At 45.7% G+C, this 21,226-nt stretch overlaps 1 protein-coding gene across 10 annotated transcripts; it reads right to left on the reverse strand.

Moving 5' to 3' along the window:
- Window positions 1–454: 454 nt before the first annotated feature.
- Window positions 455–20,007, reverse strand: INCA1 (inhibitor of CDK, cyclin A1 interacting protein 1). 10 transcript variants are annotated; one of them, XM_089479967.1, is made up of 7 exons: window positions 19,796–20,007; window positions 15,973–16,095; window positions 11,391–11,489; window positions 9,264–9,306; window positions 6,214–6,434; window positions 4,472–4,634; window positions 455–801 (listed from the first exon to the last, which is right to left on the reverse strand). In XM_089479967.1, the coding sequence occupies exons 2-7, from the start codon at window positions 16,011–16,013 to the stop codon at window positions 601–603; spliced, it is 768 nt and encodes a 255-aa protein (XP_089336093.1). In that variant the 5' UTR covers window positions 16,014–16,095; window positions 19,796–20,007; the 3' UTR covers window positions 455–600. The 10 variants fall into 10 exon arrangements, with proteins under 10 accessions (XP_089336093.1, XP_089336095.1, XP_089336094.1 ...); XM_089479969.1 differs by lacking the exon at window positions 19,796–20,007 and adding an exon at window positions 18,555–18,664; XM_089479968.1 differs by lacking the exon at window positions 19,796–20,007 and adding an exon at window positions 18,275–18,521.
- Between the last annotated feature and the right edge of the window lie 1,219 nt (window positions 20,008–21,226).

Raw genomic sequence — 21,226 nt, forward strand, 5'->3', positions numbered from 1 at the left:
TGAGCAAAAGAGAGGAGTCCCTGTTGTTATGCTTTTGCTTGCTTACTCCCACTATCATGCTATATATTAATCCAAGGGCTCTGGAACTGTAATGTGTTTGATTGCTGAGAGTTGCCAGTCTTTGAGAAAGATCCCAGAGGAGTGGGGCTGTCAGGGGGCCCTTCTCTCTTGCCAAATAGAGGTTTGATAACTGCACAGCATCCACCTACATGAGAAAGGAGGGGGATGCCAAAGCCGATGCCAGCCGGCCCCCTCTCCTCTTCTGCTGGTACCCGATTACTATGGAAACACTCCCGAAGTTTCCGTGGCACTGGCTTGCTTCTTCCTCCCTGCCTCCCATTTTGTCTTTTTTCGCAGCCCACCAGCAAAGGTTTGCTGCCAGCATAAAGAACCAGAGGGAGAAAACGCAGTTTGTGTGTGTGTGAGAGAGAGAAAGAGAGGACATACAAATACACATACGCCAAAAGGCCACAGTGTTTGCTGCAACAATAACAGGAACTCAACAAGAACAAGAGGGATAGCAATGGCTCCAGTAGGGTTGGTCTCCAGTTGAGATGGGGACAGAGAGATACACACCTAGATACATCATGGCCAACATCATCACTCTTCAGACCGCAGCTCAAACCCCCAAAAGCCATCCTCCTCGTCCTCCTCTTCCTCTCCTTGACCAGGCTGGCATGCTGCCAGTGCCACTGCCATTGGCTCTCTCTTCTGTGTGGCCAAAGTGTAGGAGACAACGGGGCTTTCTTGAGGGATCTCCAGCTGCTCCCTTGCACTAGGGTTCCACTGCGGGTACAGGAGCTGAAATGGGGATTTTAGGCATTGTCAGAGACAGGTTCTCCTCACTCCCTCAGGAGAGCAGAACCCGGGGCCACCCAGCAAAATGGGGGAGTAGGCACAGTCCAAGGGTTGGTGCAACCATGATGCATTATGACTACTGCGTGCAATTCAGTGTGGACTAGGTGTGGCATGCAGAGCCACTACCCTAGAAGGCTTTCAAAGGGGAATAAGTATGTGGAGGATTAGCTGTTTGTGAGCAACCAAATGGTGCTGGGGGTCAGCAGTGGAGAAAGAACAACAGAAGCTCCCTTCAAGAAGGTTATCAACAGGCTGAGGGGCGTCCAGAGGAGCATGACCAAGATGACCAAAGGTCTGGCAGCCTCCAAGCCCTATGAGTAACATTTTAAGGAGCAGAGCATATGCTTAGTCTGGGGAGGAGGAGACAGAGAGGGGACCTGATATACCTCTCAAGGGGTATCAAGTAGATGATGGAGTCAGCTATGGTTCCAAGGCCATCTAACACAACATTCCCTTTTGTTTCTTGGATTCCCTTCACATAAGGCCTGGTATCTGTTTCTGCACTTTAGGTTTAGTGTATCTGTTTCCATGCCCTACTGTCCCTTTTCTCACCCTTCTGGAAGCGGGCTGTGAGCTGAGAGATCCATCTCCAGCCAGGTAGAGAATACATACCCTTGGCACCCTTGGAAGTTTCAACTCTCGGTTATCGCTCACTTAGCAGCACTGCCGTGTGGGGTGTCATAGCAGAGGAGGGGAGGGGAACGTGGGCAAGAGTCAGCAGTGTCGCCTCACATGCGTGGAAGAGAGTGTTGTGACTGCTTCTGCTGTCCTTTGAAAGAGACGCCTGGCACCTGGGCATCAGGAGAGGAAAGGTGCTGAGGGTGATTACTGTCACAACTCTCTCAGGCCCTGAGATTTCAGCATCAAAAACCAAGGCCTAGGGATGGCCCCTTGTGACGTAGCCAGCTCCAGGGAAGGCAGAGTGCCCCTCTATCCTGCTTTGGTCACACTCACTTTGAATACAGTTCCCAGTTCTGGGCATCAAAGTTCAAGAAGGATATTGTAAGGTTAGGAGCCCTGGTGCCGCAGTGGTTCAATGCCTGTCCTGCAGCCACTCACTCAAAACCATAAGGTTGCCAGTTCAAGACCAGCAAAAGGGCTGAAGCTCGACTTAGGCTTGCATCCTTCCGAGTAGGTTGCTAAAATGAGTCCCCAGATTGTTGGGGGCAATTAGCTTACAGTTGTAAACCGCTTAGACACTGGACAACCAAGATGGTCAAAGGTCTAGAAACCAAGCCTTAGGAACGACTGAGAGAGCTGGGGACGTTCAGTTTGGAAAAGAAGACTGAGAAGGGACATGATCGAGTCATCTGATGTCATGTAGAAGATGGAGCCAGAGACTCATGAACCCGTGGATTCAAATGGCAAGAAAAGAGATTCCACCTAAATGTTAGGAGGAACTTAGTGACTGTAAGAGCTGTTGGACAGTGGAATACATTGCCTGGGTGAGCCTCTGGTGACATCATTAAGCATAATGCATTAAGCATAAAATTCCTCACAGCTGCAGAGGATGCCATTCACATCAAAGGCACCAAATTTAACACAAGGAGCGTTCTCATCCTGGTCACCCTGAGCATGAAGGAAGAAAGGACAGGCTTTGAGATGTGGGACTCAAGCAACACTCTCTCCGTGGCCTATGAGGCGAGGAGGGCTCAGCCTGCTGTGTTTCAGGTTGAGAAAGTCCTTGGCGTTTATCAGAAGACCTCAGATCTGGGGCTTTTGCGGATTGGGCCATTCGCATTGACATGATAACAAGAATGTATTTTCATACCTGGCTCCTATTCTGATGCCCTTCCGAACTGAGGGGGAATCGAATTGAAGGAAGTCATGTGATACGGATTCAGGGAAAGTGGAGTGAGTGCAAATTGTAGTTCCACACTGGTGCATACCATGAGGATTCAACTATTCGAATTGGGACCCTTGCACATGCTCAGTGGGGCCCTGAAGGCAGGGACGTAGCTAGGATTTTAGGAAGGGGGGGGTCCAGACTAAATGCCACCATTATAATGGGGCTTGAGTGCAGCGGCGCAGCAGCACACACCATTCATTTTTGTAATGGAAGGGGGGGTCCGGACCCCAAGAACCCCCCCTTGGCTATGTCCCTGCTGAAGGCATCCTGAACCTTTGCACTTCCAGGGCTAAGAAGGGAGCCTGGTTCCACTTTCATGCAAATGCTAGCCTCACCTGAATGACAGCTCCCTCTTTTTCCTTCCTCCCTTCTAGTTTCCCTTCCCTGGCAGCCAAATTCAAAGGGTCCTCCATGTCAGAGCCCCGATCCAATTCCTCCACATTTATATCTATCCCAGTGGTCCCCAAACTGTGCCCTTTAAAGGATCCTGGACTTCAGCTCCCAGAAGCTTCAGCCATGTTGGCCAATAGCCTGGGATTCTGGGAGCTGAAGTCCAAAAGCCCTTAAAGAGCTATATCTATATCTCTATATATCTACATCTATCCTCCTGTCATTCAGTTGCCTTCTCTTAGGTTGCATCCACACTGGGGAGATAATCCAGTTTAACTCCAGTTTAACTGTCCTGGCTCAGTGCTATGGAATTCTGGGAACTGTAGTGTCCAGAGACATTGAGCCTTCTCTGCCAGAGAGTTCTGGTGCCTTGGCCAACTAGTAACCTAAATTATTATTATTATTATTTTAAAATAATAAATTATTTTTGGAAAAAATGTGCATGTTCTTGGCAAGATAGATAGATAGATAGATAGATAGATAGATAGATAGATAGGGAGCAGGAGCAAGGGTCAATTCAGGGCAGGTGGGGGGGGGCAGAGCAAGACAAGCCTCTCCTATCCATCAGGGACCTTTTCCCTTTGATGTTTTTTTAAATTATTTTTCTCCGCCTATGCGCATATTTTTTCCTTTGCAATGACTGCTGGATTGCGAATGAATGTTACCAATCGAATGTAATGCTGCTCTTTCCAATTATGTAAATAGGCAAATTGATACAGCTTTTGCTACTGTCTCTAAGGATCTTGGCTGCCAGAGATATGTGTGTGTGTGTGTGTGTGTCTCTGTGTGTGTGTGCATGTATGAGATAGATGCGGAGATTAACAGGAGGATAGATGTACATGAGGATGAAATGGATGGGGCTCTGACACAGGATCCCTTTGAACTTGGCTGCCAGGGATATGTGTGTGTGTGAGAGAGAGAGGGAGAAAGGCGCTGCTAGCCTGGCTGCTCTGCCGAAGTTGCATCGGGGAAGAGGGGGGAAGCAGAGAGAGAGCTCCAATGGAGCCCCGGTTGCAAAAAGAGCCACCGGAAGTAAATGGGGCAAATTGCATCAGGGCATCATGGGAGATTTGCAACCTGGGGGTCTTGCGATCGTGTTCAGGATTGGGATTCCACAACAGACCAATTCGCAGTGAGATTGAACAGAGCCCCAATGCGAATTGCGTCAATCCACTTATTTAGCGAACTTGCCAAATCGCGCCAAAATGAGGAGCCAGTAAGGATTCCGTTCGGAAGTCCCGCGGAAGGGGCTCACATGTAAAGCAACCAGGTATGAAAATACATTCTTGTTATCATGTCAATGCGAAAGGCCCAATCCGCAAAAGCCCCAGATCTGAGCTGAAGAAACCTCGTCTGATAAACGCCTTTGTTTACCTGTGCATTGCAGTGTCCATCAACAAATGAGCACTCTTCATAGAGGAGGGCGGGCATTGGCTTGAAAAATGGGCTTGCATGGCCTTCATGGAGTGGGTCAACTGCGTCTTCTCCTCTGCAGCATGACTGGGGTATGCATCCCCCCCAGGTCGCCTTCTTGAGCCTTTGAACAGAAAGCAGAGGTGGCTGTTGAAAAGACTGGAACACTGGCATTTAAGCTTTGTGTGTGTGTGTGTTTCCTAAAGCAAAATCACTGCTTGGTTATTGTTACTCGGCTGACGTTGGCATGTTTCCTCAAGGGAGGGCCTTCTGTTGCAGGAAAGCATATTTCCAGTGTTCAGTTAAATACTTTGTTCCTGGGAAAATAAAACTCTCAGCCCAGCCACTGCATCTGTTTTAGTCCTGAATGCGTATGTCTGCAAGCGCATTTTTAAAATCTAAGAAAATCCACTGGATGGACCTTGGCAAGCGCACTCTTCTCTCAGTAGCCTGAGAGGAAGGCCACAGTGGCAAAACTCTTCTTAACAACAAATGTTGCCAAGAAAACCCTAAGAGAGGGTTGCCATAAGTCAAAGTTGGCTGGAAGTCACACAACAACAACAGAAATACTGCCCTTTGGGGGAGGTTTCCATGGTAATTCTCAGCCACCCACACCGAGATACAATAGAGAAATGAAACAGAATACCCATCATTATGTTAGCTTTGATGTGAACCAAGGATCATTTCTCTTTCTATATTTGCACCGATGTCTATATATCCCAACATGAAAATAAATCTTTAGTCTCATTAATACTGCCACAGAGTGTACTTCCACATAAGTGCAGCTGGAGCCTAGACCTTTCAACAACTAAAGTTGTGAATTCAGCAGAGTTGCTCAGTCCCACCCAAGCACACTGCCTTTGCCAAGCAATAGGAGATATTAGCCTCAATGCTGGAGGAGGCAGAACATGGGAAAGAGAAGAAATCTGTGAGCCTGAGGGCCTTTCACACTATTCAATTGTAACGCTATGATGTCACGTCTAATTGCCATGGCTGCAGCTTATGAATCCTGGGATTTATAGTTTGGTGAGGATCATTTGGTTGAACCTTTAGAAATAAGAATTTAGGCATCCAAAGAAAAGGGCCGGCAAAGAGTAACCAAATAGAAGAGTTCTAGGTATGAACAATTTTCAGTATCTCAGTCTCTGCAATGCTAAAGATGTAGGGAGTGGAGGAAAATGCATGAGTAAATTCATATTTGGAGAGGCAATGCCCACATTTTGCCCCTCTGTAGCTAAACCCCGAGCAATTGTGGGTATTGAGGTGATCACACAATATGTATTACCCTGGAATAACAAGCATGGTCCTGATGCTGCCAACATCTGTAGGCAGAGCAAGGGAGGGATAGAGAAGAGGGCCATAAACGATTCAGATCAGGGACTGGGTGGGATGGGGTTATCCATTTTAGCCCATTGCCAGAAAAGGAACAAAAAATATTGTGGCATCTGAAAAACTACCAACTTGCATTTGTCATGTAAGCTGGCATTTCATTTGAGGCCCAGACTTCTTACTCAGGGCGCAATGGAAGATTTAAAACCAAGGTTGGATGGCCCACCTCTTGGGAACTTCCTGCAAGGCTGACGTAGATGGATGGCCCTTGGGCTGCCTTTCCAGATGTAAGTCTGTGGGAGTGTGATTGTGAGTGTGTGTTTGTGCAAGGACACCTGGGTCCTATTTTCCCATTCGTTACTAAAGGTACCTACTCATCAATGCTGCTCTGTCTTCTCTTCAACTCCTCCAGATGATACAAAACTGACAAGGCTCTAACATTCTCAAACCTCCTCCGTTTGAGCCCCTTTTTCTTCCCCCTGCAGAGCTCCTTGGGGGACGGGAGCTTCTGGAGCGTTGGCACCACTGTCGGCCAGGGAAGAGAGCCGGCTGCCTCCCCATCGCCACCCAGTCTTTGCACCACTGGGCCAGAGGTCTGGGGAGGAAAGAAGACAAGAGCCAGGCACGGATTCATACAAACGGGCATTGGGTTTGATAGCCACAAGGAGGATGGTGCTGATGATAGTGATGGGTGTCAGTGGATTGGGATCACCTGGTGCAGTCCCTCCTGGTGTCTCACATCCCCATTGACCTCCTCCCATAGCAGACCATGCAGAATTCTTAGTAATGTTTTTTTGTACTAATGTTACTTGTAGATTGTAATTCCCATATATCATTGAATGTAACGACAATATTTATGATTTAAACAGCTAGCAAAATTAAAAAATTTACCTCTAAATTGCAATATCGTATGCACAGCCTAAATGTATTTACATGTCATGGGCTTAAAGCCAAACTTTGGTAAGATGTGTTGTTTTTAAATAAAAATTTAAAATAATGTTTGAATTTTAAAAAATTGTTTTAATGGTTTAAATTTGTTTTAAAATTCTGGGGCCTCTCTTTTCTCCTGCCACCGAGCCTCACCCCACGCACCCCATCTCTTCAGTATTTTAAAGGGCTGCAGGTGAACGCCACGGCCCCTTTCTGCCCAAAGGCAGACGTTTGGGGAGCAATGGTATCATCCCCCCCAACCTCAGGATGTCACCTGGTCTGGTCCACAACCCCAGTGACACCCATGATGGGGATAACAAACACTGCCAAACTGGACGTACTTTTCTATTTACCCCTCCCATATAAGAGAGAGAAAAGGTGAGGCTCCTTTTTGAAAAGAAGAAAGTCTGATGTGACACATCTGTGTTTTGTCCTAGAAATGTAAAAATAATAATAATGTTGATGATAATGCCCCCGAACAGTAGATTCTTCTCAAAATGCCCATTTGTGCAGGAAACATCTCATCCTGGGAGAGCTTGACATGTGCCTCAGCATGGCCTTATGGGTGCCAGACGCCAGCAGCAGTGGGAAGGAAGGGGGCACTGAGATATCAATATCTAAGAAATAAGACCAAAGCATTTTGGACTTGTGTGGAGAAAACAGGCCCTCAAGAAAATTATTTCAGCCACAAATATTATTGATCGTCTAAGATCAGTACCGAGAGCCAGCATGGCGTCATGGTTTCTGCTTTGGACTACAACTCTGGAGACCAGGGTTCGATTCACCTTTCAGCCATGGAAATCCATTGGGTAACCCTGTGCAAGTCACACACTCTCAGCCCCAGAGAACCCTGTGATAGGGTTGCCATAAGCTGGAAATGACTTGAAGGCATATAACAACAAGGACTTCACTGCCCTTACCCTACTCCCCCATTTCTTTGGCTTGTAAAGAGTTTCCTTTCTGAACATGGGAGATGGAGGGGTATACCTCTCCCCCTCTATGTGACGCTCCCCACAACTAAGTTTCACTTATCTCCCCTGCATCCTTCCCACATACCTGTAAAGTCAGGGTGCCTACTAGCCTTCCTCAATTTGGACTCCAACCCTTATTATCCTTAGCCAAGTTGGCTGTGATAGCTTGGTGTCTATTGTGAGCGCTTGCAGGGGACGCAGGTGGTGGCTGCATGACTCAACTCCCTGACAACTCTCTGCCGCCGTCCCTTTGGACAGGTCCTGTTTTGGGGCAGGGAGGTGAGAGGGCAAGGGGTCCTCCATGCATTCACTAAACTGTTAGCCCTGCTCAGCCTAAGGAGCTCAGCTCCACTCATCCCTAATTAGCAACCATCAGTCAGCTAAGTGCAGGAAAATCACAACCCCTGAAGTTCTGCACCGGGCTGAAAGGCAGAAAATAATGTAGCTGGAGGGACAAAGTGAGGAGGGGAAAACCCAAAACATCTCCAGGCATCTTTCTCAGCTCAGAAAAGTATTAAAATACAAGATCCACCTGCTTCTCTGCAAGAGAATTCATTTCTTTTAAGGGGGAGGGAGGAGTGTCAATCCAGGAAAACTGTTCTGACTTAGAATAAAATCCATAAATACATTGATTATCCACAGCTAGTGGAAGGCAGAAAAGGCAGGGAGAGGGAGAAAGGCACCTCATCTCCCACCTGGCAAAAAGCTCTTGCAAATTGCAATTAATTCCCCAGTTAAACATGGTTCACATCTGATTTATGCCAGAGGAAGGGCCCAGAGCAAGGTCTGCTAAAAACCCACTACTCTGGTAAAGGGCAGCATATACAGCTAGTACAAAAGATAAAAGTGGTGGAACAGAACATACCCAGACATGTGACACTATGCTTGGAAATGTTACCTCTTTTTGGACTGCACATCCCTGAACCCCAGAGCCAGCATGGCCAGGCTGTGCCAGTGAGGTGAGGGACGCATGGTGTTATTGTCAGGCATGGTGTGTGGGCGTGCATGTGTATATACGCTGGGAGCGCATCCTTCCCCTTGCGAGTTCTTTGTCTACTTCCATGCGTGGGCAGTGTGTGGGCAGCATGTGACACTGGCACAGTACCAACAGGTGGGCACCAACGGATGGTCTTTCCAGAGACACATGTCTGCTTTTTTAATGCCATTTCCTGATTTTCTTAGCAGTGTGCAGCCCTCCTGAGAGTGAGGGAAATAGAAAATGGCATTAAAACACCCATTCTACTTGCATAAAGTGTTATGATCTCTTTCCCTGGGCAATTGGCCTGAAGCCTAGTAAAAATCTCCAGGCAAAATAATAATCTTCCCTCTTTTCACAAACATGTGACACACTCACTTCACGCTTCAAAAGATGTCAGGTTCCATAAAGCAAATGAGGCTTGCAGAGAAATGCACACAGAGAGACACAGAGACAAACGGTACAGAATTTACATTTTCCTATTTTTACATGAGGCATTAGTTTTGCAGGAGAAAAGCAAATTTAATGCCATCCATTAAAAACCTACCAGCAGGGCTGGTGCCTCGCGGTATTCTTCCATCCAACAGGAGCTGAAAGATAAAAGTACTCAGCTAACTACCATTCTTTTTCACTTAAACATGTAGCATATATCAAATGTGTACCTGGGATGGAGAATGCTTTTCTGAGTCACAGACACTCGACATCCACATATTAGATGTAATTGTACATAGTCTAAATTCTGCTAAATAACATTCTTAACTGGTCTAAATGTTGGGTACATTTGGGACACATTTGAGTGTTTTGCCTATGCACATGTTTCTGATGGCCAAGGAACCATGTAGACAACTGATGCCTAGCACCCTTCATTTTGACAGTTTTAGCCCTGCAATTTCAGCAGTCAACGAACTCCATTTTTAATAGTCTTATGATTTAGGAATTATTTTTCTACTTTTAGGTTGATGAGATTCTATTTACTAGCACCTAGTTTTGTAGATGCAGCGAAGGAACAGAGGTATATACACAGACCTTAAGTAAGGTTTGAGAGCTTTATAGATTATAGCAAGCCTTTCACTGCATAGATCACAAAAAGCTGTGGATTACTCTTAAAGAATTGGGTGCACCACTACATTTGATTGTCCTGATGCATAACTTGTACTCAGGGCAAGAGGCTACTGTAAGAACAGAATCTGGAGAAACAGAATGGTTCCTAATTGGAAAGGAAGTCAGGGAAGGCTGCATTTTATCACCCTATTTGTTCAACTTATATGAGAAAATATCATACACAGAGCAGGTTTAGATTTGGAGGAAGAAGTAAAGATTGAAATAAGAAATATCAGCAGCCTAAGATATGCAGATGACACCATAACACTAGCAGGAAATACCAAAGCCTTGGAACTAAGGAACGTCAAGGAAGAGAGTGCTAGGACAGGCTTACTGTTGAACTGTAAGAAAACAAAAATAATGACCATAGAAGATCTAGACAAATTCAATGCAAATGGCGAGAACATTTAAACAGTTAAAGACTTTCCATACCTTGGATCAATAATCGGTTAGAGTGGAAATTGTAGTCAGGATACCAGGAGTAGGACTGGAAAGGGCAGCTATGAAAGAACTAGGCAAGATCCTAAAATGCAAAGATATACAGCTGAACACTACAGTTAGGAAGCTGACAGAAAGAAAATCAGCTAATTTGAGATGTGGTTCTGAAGGAAAGTTCTGCAGGTACTGCGGACTGCTAAAAAGGCAAACAAAAGGGATCAAGAACAAACCAGGACTGAACCCCCCCCCCCCTTTAGAAGCCAGGTTGCCTAAATTGAGGCTGCTGTGTTTTGGCCACACTGTGAGAAGACATGGCTCGCTAGAAGGGACATCAGGGCTCGGAAAGGTAGAAGACAGAAGGAAGAGAGGAAGACTGCACACCAGATGGGAAGACTCAGCCAAGGAAGCCCCATCCCTCAGTCGGCAGGAAGGGAGCAGGCCACTGAGGACAGGTGCTCTCAAAGATGATGCATTCGTAGGGTTGCCATGGGTCAGAGCAGTTAACAACAAAGTTGTTAAAGGTACTATTAAAATGTAATTAGTCTTTACTGGCAAACTACACCAAGGGCTGGTTGAAAAAAAAAATGTAATTAGTCTGTAACACTAGCAGCATTTATCAATTGAACAGGCAATCAATCAATCAATCAATCAATAAAAAGTACAGCCCACTTTATAAAAGTGTCAGTCCCCCAAATCCTGCTGAAATAAGAAAAATGTATCCCTGCCTACAGAAGGATGCCAAGTCTATCCAGGGAGTTCCAGGGCATGGCTGTAGCCACCCAGGAGGGCCTCTCCCACAGTCACACCAAACATGCCCATCACGGTGCCAGGGGACCAAGGGCTTAACTAAAACTAACCCTTTCCAGTATGTCTGTGATTCTATTAACTCTCATCTGTGGATTTTCAGAAATGAGCCTTGAAGCTTGGAAAGTTGTTTGCAACTTACATTTACTTGAGGTTGTTAATTTGTTTGTTGCCTGAATATTGCTGGGGTGGCACTGAGGGCAATTGTAACCTGCCATAAACCATCTGCTGCTTTTAGACGGACTTTAGAACGGAAAAGGACACTGAAGAGAAAAAGATCCCTGCTGGCCTGGTCTGTACTTTGGCCGCAGGGTGTGGCAACACAACTTACCTGGGCTGCTGGCTGAGCCAGTCCCAAAATTCGCCATTGGAATAGTCAGAGTTGGGAGCCACTGCCTCTGGAGGGAGCCTGCTGACCATCTTGGACTGCCTTGGAAAGGAGATGAAGCCAATGTGTATTACATGTATGCAGGGTCCAACACGGATATTTCATTTACATTCTAAACCAAGCCACAGTGCTCAGCCACTGACAGCTCCCTCCAGGAGTGATGGAGTTCAACAGCTGTGGAACCAAAGGACTGGATCCAAACCACATGAGTTGTGCTCTGATCTGTTTACAGCAGGATGAAAAGTTGCTCGTAACTACTCAGGCCCTCTTGACTTCAGCAGTGACTAGGAGCCACAAACGTAAGACTTTTAAGGTTCCAACCCATCAGCTGCCAATCAGGCTGTACTTTGGGCCCAGAGAAGCTGGCCAGGAAACACAGGGCCTCCTGATGTTCCTTTCCCTTTTGCTTCATACTAAGCGCTATTTGAGGGAGCCAGAGTAGTGAAGAGGTCTGAGTGCTGCAATAGAAATCTGAGGAAACCAGGATTTGAACCTCTGCTCAGCCACAGAAACCGCTGGCTGACCCACCTCAGCCTCATATTCGTAAGGCAATGACAAACCTCCTGGGAGGGCATTTTTCCTGGCAGCCAACGTGGTATAATGCTTGGACTAGGAATCTTGGCAGACCAAGGTTCAAATCCCCTCTCAGCCCTGGAAACTCACTGGGGAACCTTGGGCATGTCTCTCACAGCTTCAGATGTGGCATGCCTCCTCTGGAAAACATGCTGCTAAGAAAAACCTAGGAGAAGGACATCAGAGTCAGCTTGAAGCCATATCGCAATAACAACCATTTGAAGTATGCTCTTTTAGACTGAGAAAGTAATCACATATAAGAAACAGATGAACCGATATCACAAATGTCACAGAAAACCATTGAGAAAATGTAGCAATGTCCAACATTCAAATTAACTGCAAACCAAAGAGAAAGTCATTAACAGAATGACAGGCAAGGAAAGAGGAAAGTCCTCTTTGGTTGCCTGATCAACATTGCAAGAGAGCTGTCTTCAGCACAGGCAATAAACCCTCCCTCAGCAAGCTACTAGAGAACATTTTCCTGTTTTTAAGGGACTCTTTCAATGGATTTCCCTTGCTAAATTTACAGGAACTAAAATGACAGGAGCAGCCAGGGACCCCTCTCTAATTCCTGAAACTGCAGGCAGCCATGGCCCTGCTCTTTCCCTGCTGCCTTCCGCTTTCCCAAGGATGGCCATCTTTTCCAGTGAATCCTGTCATCTCACCAAATAGGAGGATAGCCTCAGTCTAGTCATTTCGACTTCTAGGAAGAGAGCAGCTGACACACAGAATGCTGCCAACTTCACCTTAGGAAACAGATTTGCCAAACGTGATCAGGCCACCTTTCAAGTATAGCCATCAGAGGCTGATAAGCAGTTTTGCCCAGCAGGCTCATCTATATTGGGAATTATCCTCCCAGGCCTTGTATTTAGCAATGGGCTATAAAATTTAATAACACCAAGTAAGTCATGCAAAGAGTACTCTAGCAGATGTTTAGAGAGACCTAGAAGGAAGACTTTTCGGAAGTAACGTCTTGCTCAGAAGATGGGTTCTGGCTTTCCTTCTCCCTCTGCCAGTTTCCTGCCTGCTCCCACTGTTCTTTGAGGTGAACAAATGAATAGTTAATCTCTGTGGCATATAAAGATGTTCATGTCTGTGTTGTCCTGGCTCTCCCCAGGCCTTTTTACAGCACAAGAAGTTAATGGAAGAAAGGGAACATGACCTTGACAATGAGTTTTGAATTAATTGTTTCAGGGTTATAGAGGCAAACCTCTACTATGAAAAAGGAGGAAAACCTAGAGAATCGTCTCAACAGAACTCTATTTGCTGCCTCCTGAGGCGGAAATGCACTGCCAACAAAGATTCTCTCTGTGAACAAAGGATTCTTACGTTTGTTTCCTAGAAATAGCTTGGCTGGCATCTCACACAAAGGCTTCTCTTAAAATCCATAACACTTTCTTTTTCGTCTTGCGTAGTAGCCATTTTGACCTGTCATTTGGCTCCTTGTTTACAATGTGTTCTTACTCCCACCTGGAACATTTCTAGACTGTTCTAGTTATCTTAAAAACAGTTGGCTTTCCCTTGCTCTCGGTTTTTCTGGGGTAGTCAAAGTCCTCTAAATGTACATGGAGTTGGACACTGTGCTGTGCAGATTTAATACAAGACATGGAGAAAACATTTCTATGAAGAACCACCGCAATGCAAAAGTTGCATTCACAGAATCATAGAATGATGGAGTTGGAAGAGACCCCTGGAGCCAATTTTAGGGGTCCGGAGCGCACAGCATCCACATGCTCCAGAACCCGAACATGTATGGACAGCGCCATTTTTATGTTCACAACGCAGGTGCGGCAACACGTCCACACCTCCAGGTGCTGCACTTGCATCATGGACGCGTCACAGTGCGCCAATGGCACACTGATGACATTGCTCCCGCATGCCAAAAGAACCTGTTTTTTCCAGGCTCTTTTTGGTCCGGGGGGACGCCGTGCGGCTTGGCTGCTGCGGTGTCCCTCTGAAGGGAAACTGAGCGCCTACAGCCTGGACTTAGAGACAGGTATGCACCAGGCCTCAGTTGCTGAAGACTAAGTACAAAGTGCAAAAGTACAAGTAGCAGTCCATTAACTCAAGACAAGGGAGAGGAGAGGGCCACATCTTGCCCTTCCCAGGGGCTCAGGCAAAGCACACTTCTGCATCCTCTCCTAGCTTATGTGCCCTTCCTCATTACAAACCGTTGTCATTTAGACGTGATGTTGCTCAGGCACAGACAGTGGATTAAAATGACAGGAAAAGAGTTTCCGCCTCAACATTAGGAGGGATTTTCTGACAGTAAGAGCTGTTCAACACAGGAAGACCCTGCTGCCGGTTTTTAAACTGGATCTGGAGGACCATCTGTCCCAGGGAGGGCTGTGATGATGGGGTCTTCCTGCATGGCAGAATAGGGTTGCACTGGATTGCCCTTGGGGTCTCTTCCATCTCTAGCATTCTGTGAGATGTTACGAATTTCACATCTTTCAGTTCAGTTTATCTCTGCCACCTGCTGGTAACTTTTGCCTATGGTCATCATGTCATTGTTGTTGTCTGCCTTCAAGTCGTTCCCTACCTATGGCGACCCTAAGGTGAATCTGTCACAGATTTCCTCAGCACAATTTCATCCAAGGGCATTTGCCTTTGCTGTCCTCTGAGGCTGAGAGAGTGTGACCTGGCCAACGTCACCCAGTGGGTTTCCATGGCCAAGCAAAGAGTCAAATCTTAACCTCCAGGGTCCAGCGCTCACATCACTACACCAAACGGGAGTGTTTTACACTTTGAAAATTGCTGTTTTATCACTTCTGTTCCTTGCTTTAAAAAAAAAGGCAACAGCAGCTGCAAAAAAGCAAATCAACCAAAAATGTCAGTACTTTACAATTTTGCAAGTGGAACTTCTTGAAAATGGGACGCAATTACTTCACTGAATAATCTTTAAAAAGAAGTAGCAAATTTCTCTTTCTTGCATCCTACTTCCCTTAAAAAGATGAATGCATACATAGCTTAAAATGCACCGTGACAGGAAAAATTCTAGGTAACAGGGAGGAAATTATCTATCTATTGATAATCCATCTGTCTAAACTTGCAGGAAGTTAATGGACCCTATAGTGACCTGTCATAGATCCCCTAGAGAGAGGTCCATTGGACCCCCAAGTTAAACACCATATTTTGGGGCATTGTGATGGGTCTTCATGCTTGCAATTAGAAATCACTGCAAATAGGGCAGCAGTTCTCTCTTTTTCTGCTAAGTGACCTGGGACAGTGGAAGAAGCGGCAATCTCCAAAAGTATGCACAAGAAACCTTTGAAACTGGTGGCGCTTGGACAGGGAAACAATTTTTAGCCACAAAAGGCAAGTTATGAAAGCGAAATCCAGTTGTTTTTAGTAAGGTGGCTCTCAGTTCTGAATGCTCTGACCTTAAGAATGCAAGGCATTGTTCGAGGAAGGGATGCAAGAAAGAGAAATTTGCTACTTCTTTTTAAAGCTTATTCAGTGAAGCAATGGCTGCTGACTGTGTAAGACTTGAGCAGCTTGTGAAGAACAGGATCTCTTAGCCATCTCTCATCTGTTTATTTTGATTTATCTCTTGGTCTCATTTTTATGCAGCCACCAAAAGCCACTGTCAACTTGGTGGCACAGAACAACAGGAAGCGTACAGTCTTTGCAAGATTTTGTGGCTAATGCTTTTTTACCAGACTAATCCATGTGAAAGAAACCCGTTTCCAGTGCTGTAATGTATTTGTTTTTGCAAAAATTGTGTATGTGCATCTTTTTCTCCTTCCATAATTCGACAGGCCTGCTGCTCAGTGACCATAGATTTAATTGGATTTGCACAAGGGTCTGTGACCCCACGATGTTTAGGAATCCCTGATGGCAGGCAGTGATTCTTATACAGCTGCAAAGACAGTTCTTTTCTTCTTATTTAAAAAAGGGGGGAAATAATATACCCAACTTTTCTCTGTAGTAGTGAATGGAAGAGACCTACTTTACAAAGGGCATCAGAGAAGCATCTTTTTCTCCTTCCATAATTCGACAGGCCTGCTGTCCAGACCTCTTGCTGTTGACTCACACTTCACACTTCTTATTTTGTGTTAATTCTTCTGTGAGCCTAAAATAAATAAAGAACAGACCTCTATCACACGGTATATTCATAGAAACAGGCCACATGCTTCACAAGACAACTCCTCACCTTCAATTTGAGAATTTGTTGTTTAGGGATGTTTAAGTTGCTGTTTTGTTACACAATGTAAGTGACACAACACCTCTCCTCTTTCAGCACATTTAAAGCAAGTTAAAACTGAGCTATGAAGGCCAGGCCTTTATGTCCATATTTATTTATTTATACATGTAAATCTTGCCATTCTCCCCAATATGGGACAAAAGGTGGCTCCCAATTATTAAAGCATAATAAACTAACAAACAGCAACAACAGTAAGTTGTTTAAAAACACAAGTAAATATGGTATCCTGTTAGTACAGCACTAATTTTGAAGAATGTCAAAACATTTACTTAAATATGCCATTTTTATTCTGCATTATGGTCAATTAAATACCAATTAAAAATAAAGAGTGTTTAAATAAATAACTAGAGTGTGGAGTGGCCTTGAGGTGTTGTTGGGAATCCTATTAAATTTCATTATGAAATCCCAATAAAAATATCAACTTCTAACATCCCCTCAATGGAACAAAAATTTCCTCCATGACACCACTGCCGCCATTTTAAAAGAGAAGCCATTTTGGGTCCTGCTTTGTCATGTCACCTCTCTCTTGCCTCATGAAAGGATCTTTTTTGTTTCCCATAAACTAAATGAAAGGAGTGTGTGTAAAATACTGACTAATGATATCAATTTTTCTTCATAAATTCCCTCATCCACGGTTGTCCTTTCTGTGGTATTTCTCCTATGTGACTGACTTATAGAGGATGCCTTCTAACTCTTGGAAATGGCAGTGAATGATTGTGGAGTTTATCACACGAAGGAGATCGGGAGTTTATCCCGTGAATATCCCAGAAAAATCGCGCAATTACGCAAAACGATTTCACACGCCGTGACACAAAACCCACCATTAAAGTGCTCACTAAGAAGCATTAATGAGCATCTTTTTACTTTTGGGAATTCAGTGACAATACGTTTCTGATATCACTTAATTTGCACAATTGCATGTGATAATAATTTGTGAAATTACGCGCCATAGGTTTTGGGATTAATTCTTTTAATTGTAATTTTAATTATATGCTGTGTTATTTTATACTGTTGGAATCCACTTTGATTCTTTAGTGAAAAAGCAGAATACAGTTGTTATTATTATTATTATTATCGCTTTATTTGTGGGATGCTTTAAATGCGCTTTAATCTCTCTTTAATGCCAAAATTAGCCCCAGTGTGATAAACTACATGTTTGTGTGAAATAAATTTTGTGTGTGTGTGTTTTAAACAAATAGCTATCCCACTCCTATAGACCCTTGATATGAGTGGCTGTATTTTGTGGTGAAATGTTCCTCCTTTCCCCCCAGAATTCAGATATGACAGAAACCCTCCATTTTAACCTTTTTTTGGTGGTCAGATTCTCCTCACAGATAAGATTTTCCTAAATTACCTCACAAACAAATCGCAAGATTAAATGCAAGCAGAGAGGGTGCTTTTTGTGGGGAAGGGAGACTAAAAGCACAACAGATTGTAGGGGAAATAGATGGGGAAAAATAATTAGGGACTAAAGGGAGAAAGGTAATTAGGGAAATTAATAAACGATAGGAGGAACGTGAAGGAGGGGGAGGGGAATTAGTGATGAGAGGACATAATTAGGGATTTAAATGAGGAACATTTAGGAAAACTGATAGGGGGAACTTGAGAGGGGCTGGGACCAGTAAAATGTTCTGTCAGGGGCTCAAGGGGTGAATAATGGATCCACTTTGGCTGCATCCACACTGGAGAAATAACCCGGTTTGGCACCGCTTTAACTGTCCTGGCTCAAGGCTATGGAATTCTGGGAGTTGGAGTTTGTTGTGGGCCCAGAGTGGAGCAAAGCAAAGCTCCACTCTGGGCCCCACAACAAACTCCAACTCCCAGAATTCCATAGCCTTGAGCCAGGATGCTGAAAAGCAGTGCCAAACCGGATTATTTCTCCAGTGTGAATGTAGAGGTAGCAGGGTTAACTAAACATCTCTCTCCCTGGCACCATCTACACTGTAGAATTAATGCACTTTGACACTGCTTTAACTGTCATGGCTCCATCCCATAGAATCCTGGGATTTGTCGTTTGTTGGGCCTGCCAAACAAACACAAAACGCACGCATTTGTGCGGCTGTTGTGGCTGCTTTGTCCTTGGAGACTCAGGAACATAAGGGAAGAGGGAGGCCCTGTTCCCTCAGTTCCCCATTGCTTCCTGAGGCCATTTCCCGGCCACTCCCCGAGTGAATGGCATTTTCCAGCCCAAAACAGTGGCATTTTCTGTGGGTGCCAAGCCTTGTGTTGCATCGTCCGTTTGTTTCCTGCCATGGTCAGCTTGCTCAGAGGACACGCGAAGGAGGCTTTCCTGCCTTCCCTTTGTTAGCTGTAGCACAACCAGCCACCTGGCTCTGATGTTGTCCCCAATTTGTGACAAACTTGAGTGATAGCAGCATCTTCACATTTTGTGGGAATTGTGGTGACCCACAATGAAGAAAGGGAAACGAAGTGCTACTTTGGTGAGAAGTCCAACACTTTGGTCATATCCAAGAGGCACAAAGATTCAGTTCCCCTTTTGCAGAGAAAAAGGTCAATCATCAGAGGGATTAATACATCTCTCCTTTATGCGTCTGCAGCTTCTTCCTTTAGAGGCCCAGGAGCATTGTGCATTGCCTCCCTGGGACAGACTCTGCATTGTGGGGATTTGGCTGAAAATTGGCAGAAGTTACTTTGCAGACTTTGTGATGTTGCTAATCTTGGCAAACTTGCTTTATTGTCTCCATTTTATTGCCACTTAGCTTAAGAGGTGCGCCAGCTCACTTTACTCCTATGCTTCCTACACAACTGTCACAAGTTGGTAGACGGCACAACCATAGCAATGGCACACTCTTTCCCCTGCGTGCTTTTTGCCATCTATCCTTCCCCTGATGAAGAAACATGTGAAGCTACCAAAGCCATACTTTTTTGTGGGTTTTTGGGCTATGTGGCCATGTTCTAGAAGAGTATATTCTGGACATTTCACCTCTATCTGTGGCTGGCATCTTTTGACGATGGGGAGACGTCAAAAGGCGAAACGTTAGGAATAAACTCTTCTAGAACATGGCCACATAGCCTGAAAAACCCACAAAAAACTATGGATGCCGGCCATGAAAGCCTTTGACTTCACACTACCAAAGCCAGCTAGTTGGTTAGTCTAACAAAAGTTGGGTCCCAACTTGGGATGATGATGATGATGATGATGTTATCACCCCAACGTGGATCTGGGATTGAATTGGGCTTTCTTTTTTCTGTAAGGCCCACATAGAGGTCCTGAAAGGATTTTTTATTTGTGAGGACCACGAAGCACTTTTGATGTTGTTATGCAGCAAGTCACAGCTGCCTCTTTGACCATAGTTTGGGCATTCACCAATGCCAGTGTCATTGCGGTCCGAAGCCAAACTGTGGCTTTTTCCAAATGCATTTGGAGCCAACTGGTTTTGTTCAATTTGCCACACAAGCCTTCTCACACAATGCGAGAAGCCTTCTCATGAAATGTCCCTGTGATGGCAGGTGGTGGGAAGCCTTTCCCTGAAGACCACAAAACCCAGGCAGGCTGAGATGGGGAGATGTGGCCTTTCCCATAGTCCACACATACATACACACATACCAAATTCTCCAAAGACGGATGGCTGTGGTGGGCTGGTGTGACCAACAGACAGGTGCTTCCAAAATAGTGAGAGACATTTCCCCCTCTTGCCACATATAAAGGGTTCTGCAGAACGCAAAACCCTGCAGAGTATTTTACCAACACTGAGTGTATATCTGCACTCTTCAAATAATGCAGTCTGACACCACTTTAAGTGCTGTAGCTCCATCCTGTGGAATCCGTGGCCTGAGAAGTCTTCAGCCTCCCTTAGCCTTATTTCTACAGTGCAGATGCATCCATGGATGCTGCAGTTTTATCTTTTGGGCTGTATGCCTGCCTTTGCTTTCCGTGGAGAGAGAAGGAGGCAGCTTTCCATGTTGTAGCTGATGGAAGTGCTCCAGAGGGATGCACCAAAGTTAACGTGGGAATAGGAAATCTTTCCTCTGAAAACCCCTTCGTTTATAATTAAATTATAATTAACTTATCAACTGACTCCCTATTTCTTCCTTCCTTCCTCCCCCCAACAGCGATCTTTATGTTATTGATGGATTACTTCCACTGTAATGCTGACTTATTGTAGGTTTTAACTCTATTGTATTTAGTTTCTAAGCACCAGTTTTAGGGACAAGGCAGGCCTTGTGGAATACAATAGAGTCGGAACAAGAGATCCCAAGGGCTACCTAGTCTAACCTCCCCCCACCGCACTGCAGAGTTGAGGGTGCATCTCAGCATCCATGGGGCTCCCTGGGTGAATTTGGGAGCCAGCCACAACCTCTCAGCCTAATCCTACCTTGCAGGGTTGTTGGGAGGATAAAAGCAGGGGCTCTGAATTCTGCCACTAAACGGAGTGGCTCCCCAGAGGGGCTGACCCTCTTTGCCTGGTGGATGCCTGCCTGCCTTCTTTCTGGGGGACCTGGAGCAGAGGCCCAAGGCCTTTCTGTGCCCCTCTTTCTCAGAAGCCAGGGCCATGATCCCTCCCTCCCTCCCTCCCTCCCAGTTGGTGAAGGGTGGGTGAAGGAAGGGCCTTCTGGGGAGAGACTCAGCCTGGAGAAGAGAAGCTTCAGGGGTGACATGAGAGCCCTGCTGAAATACTCCTGCGGAGGGAGCGAGCCTTTTTTCTGCTGCTCCAGAGAACAAGACCCAGGACAATGGAGTCAAGCTCCGATGAGGAGGGCCTTCCATCCTAGCTGCCTTGGCGGCTGCCTGTAAACAGAGGCCAGAGGGCCACCTGCCAACTGGGGCTGCTTTCCTGCATGGCGGAAGAGGAGGATCGGGGAGGATCAGGGCCCTTTCGCCCCCCCCCCCGGGGTCTGTGGCGTTGCCCTTTTAAGCGCTCCCTCCCTCCCTCCCTCCCTCCCTCCTTGGGGGGCGGGGCCAGGCCTGTCCTTCCCGGACTCGGCTCTCGCGACGTCCTGCCCCTCCCTCCCTCCCTCCCTCCCTCCCTCCCCCTCC

This window comes from Sceloporus occidentalis, unplaced genomic scaffold (genome assembly GCF_023333645.1).
Source record: "Sceloporus occidentalis isolate IW3139 unplaced genomic scaffold, rSceOcc1.0.p SCAF_14, whole genome shotgun sequence".
NCBI lineage: Eukaryota > Metazoa > Chordata > Lepidosauria > Squamata > Phrynosomatidae > Sceloporus > Sceloporus occidentalis.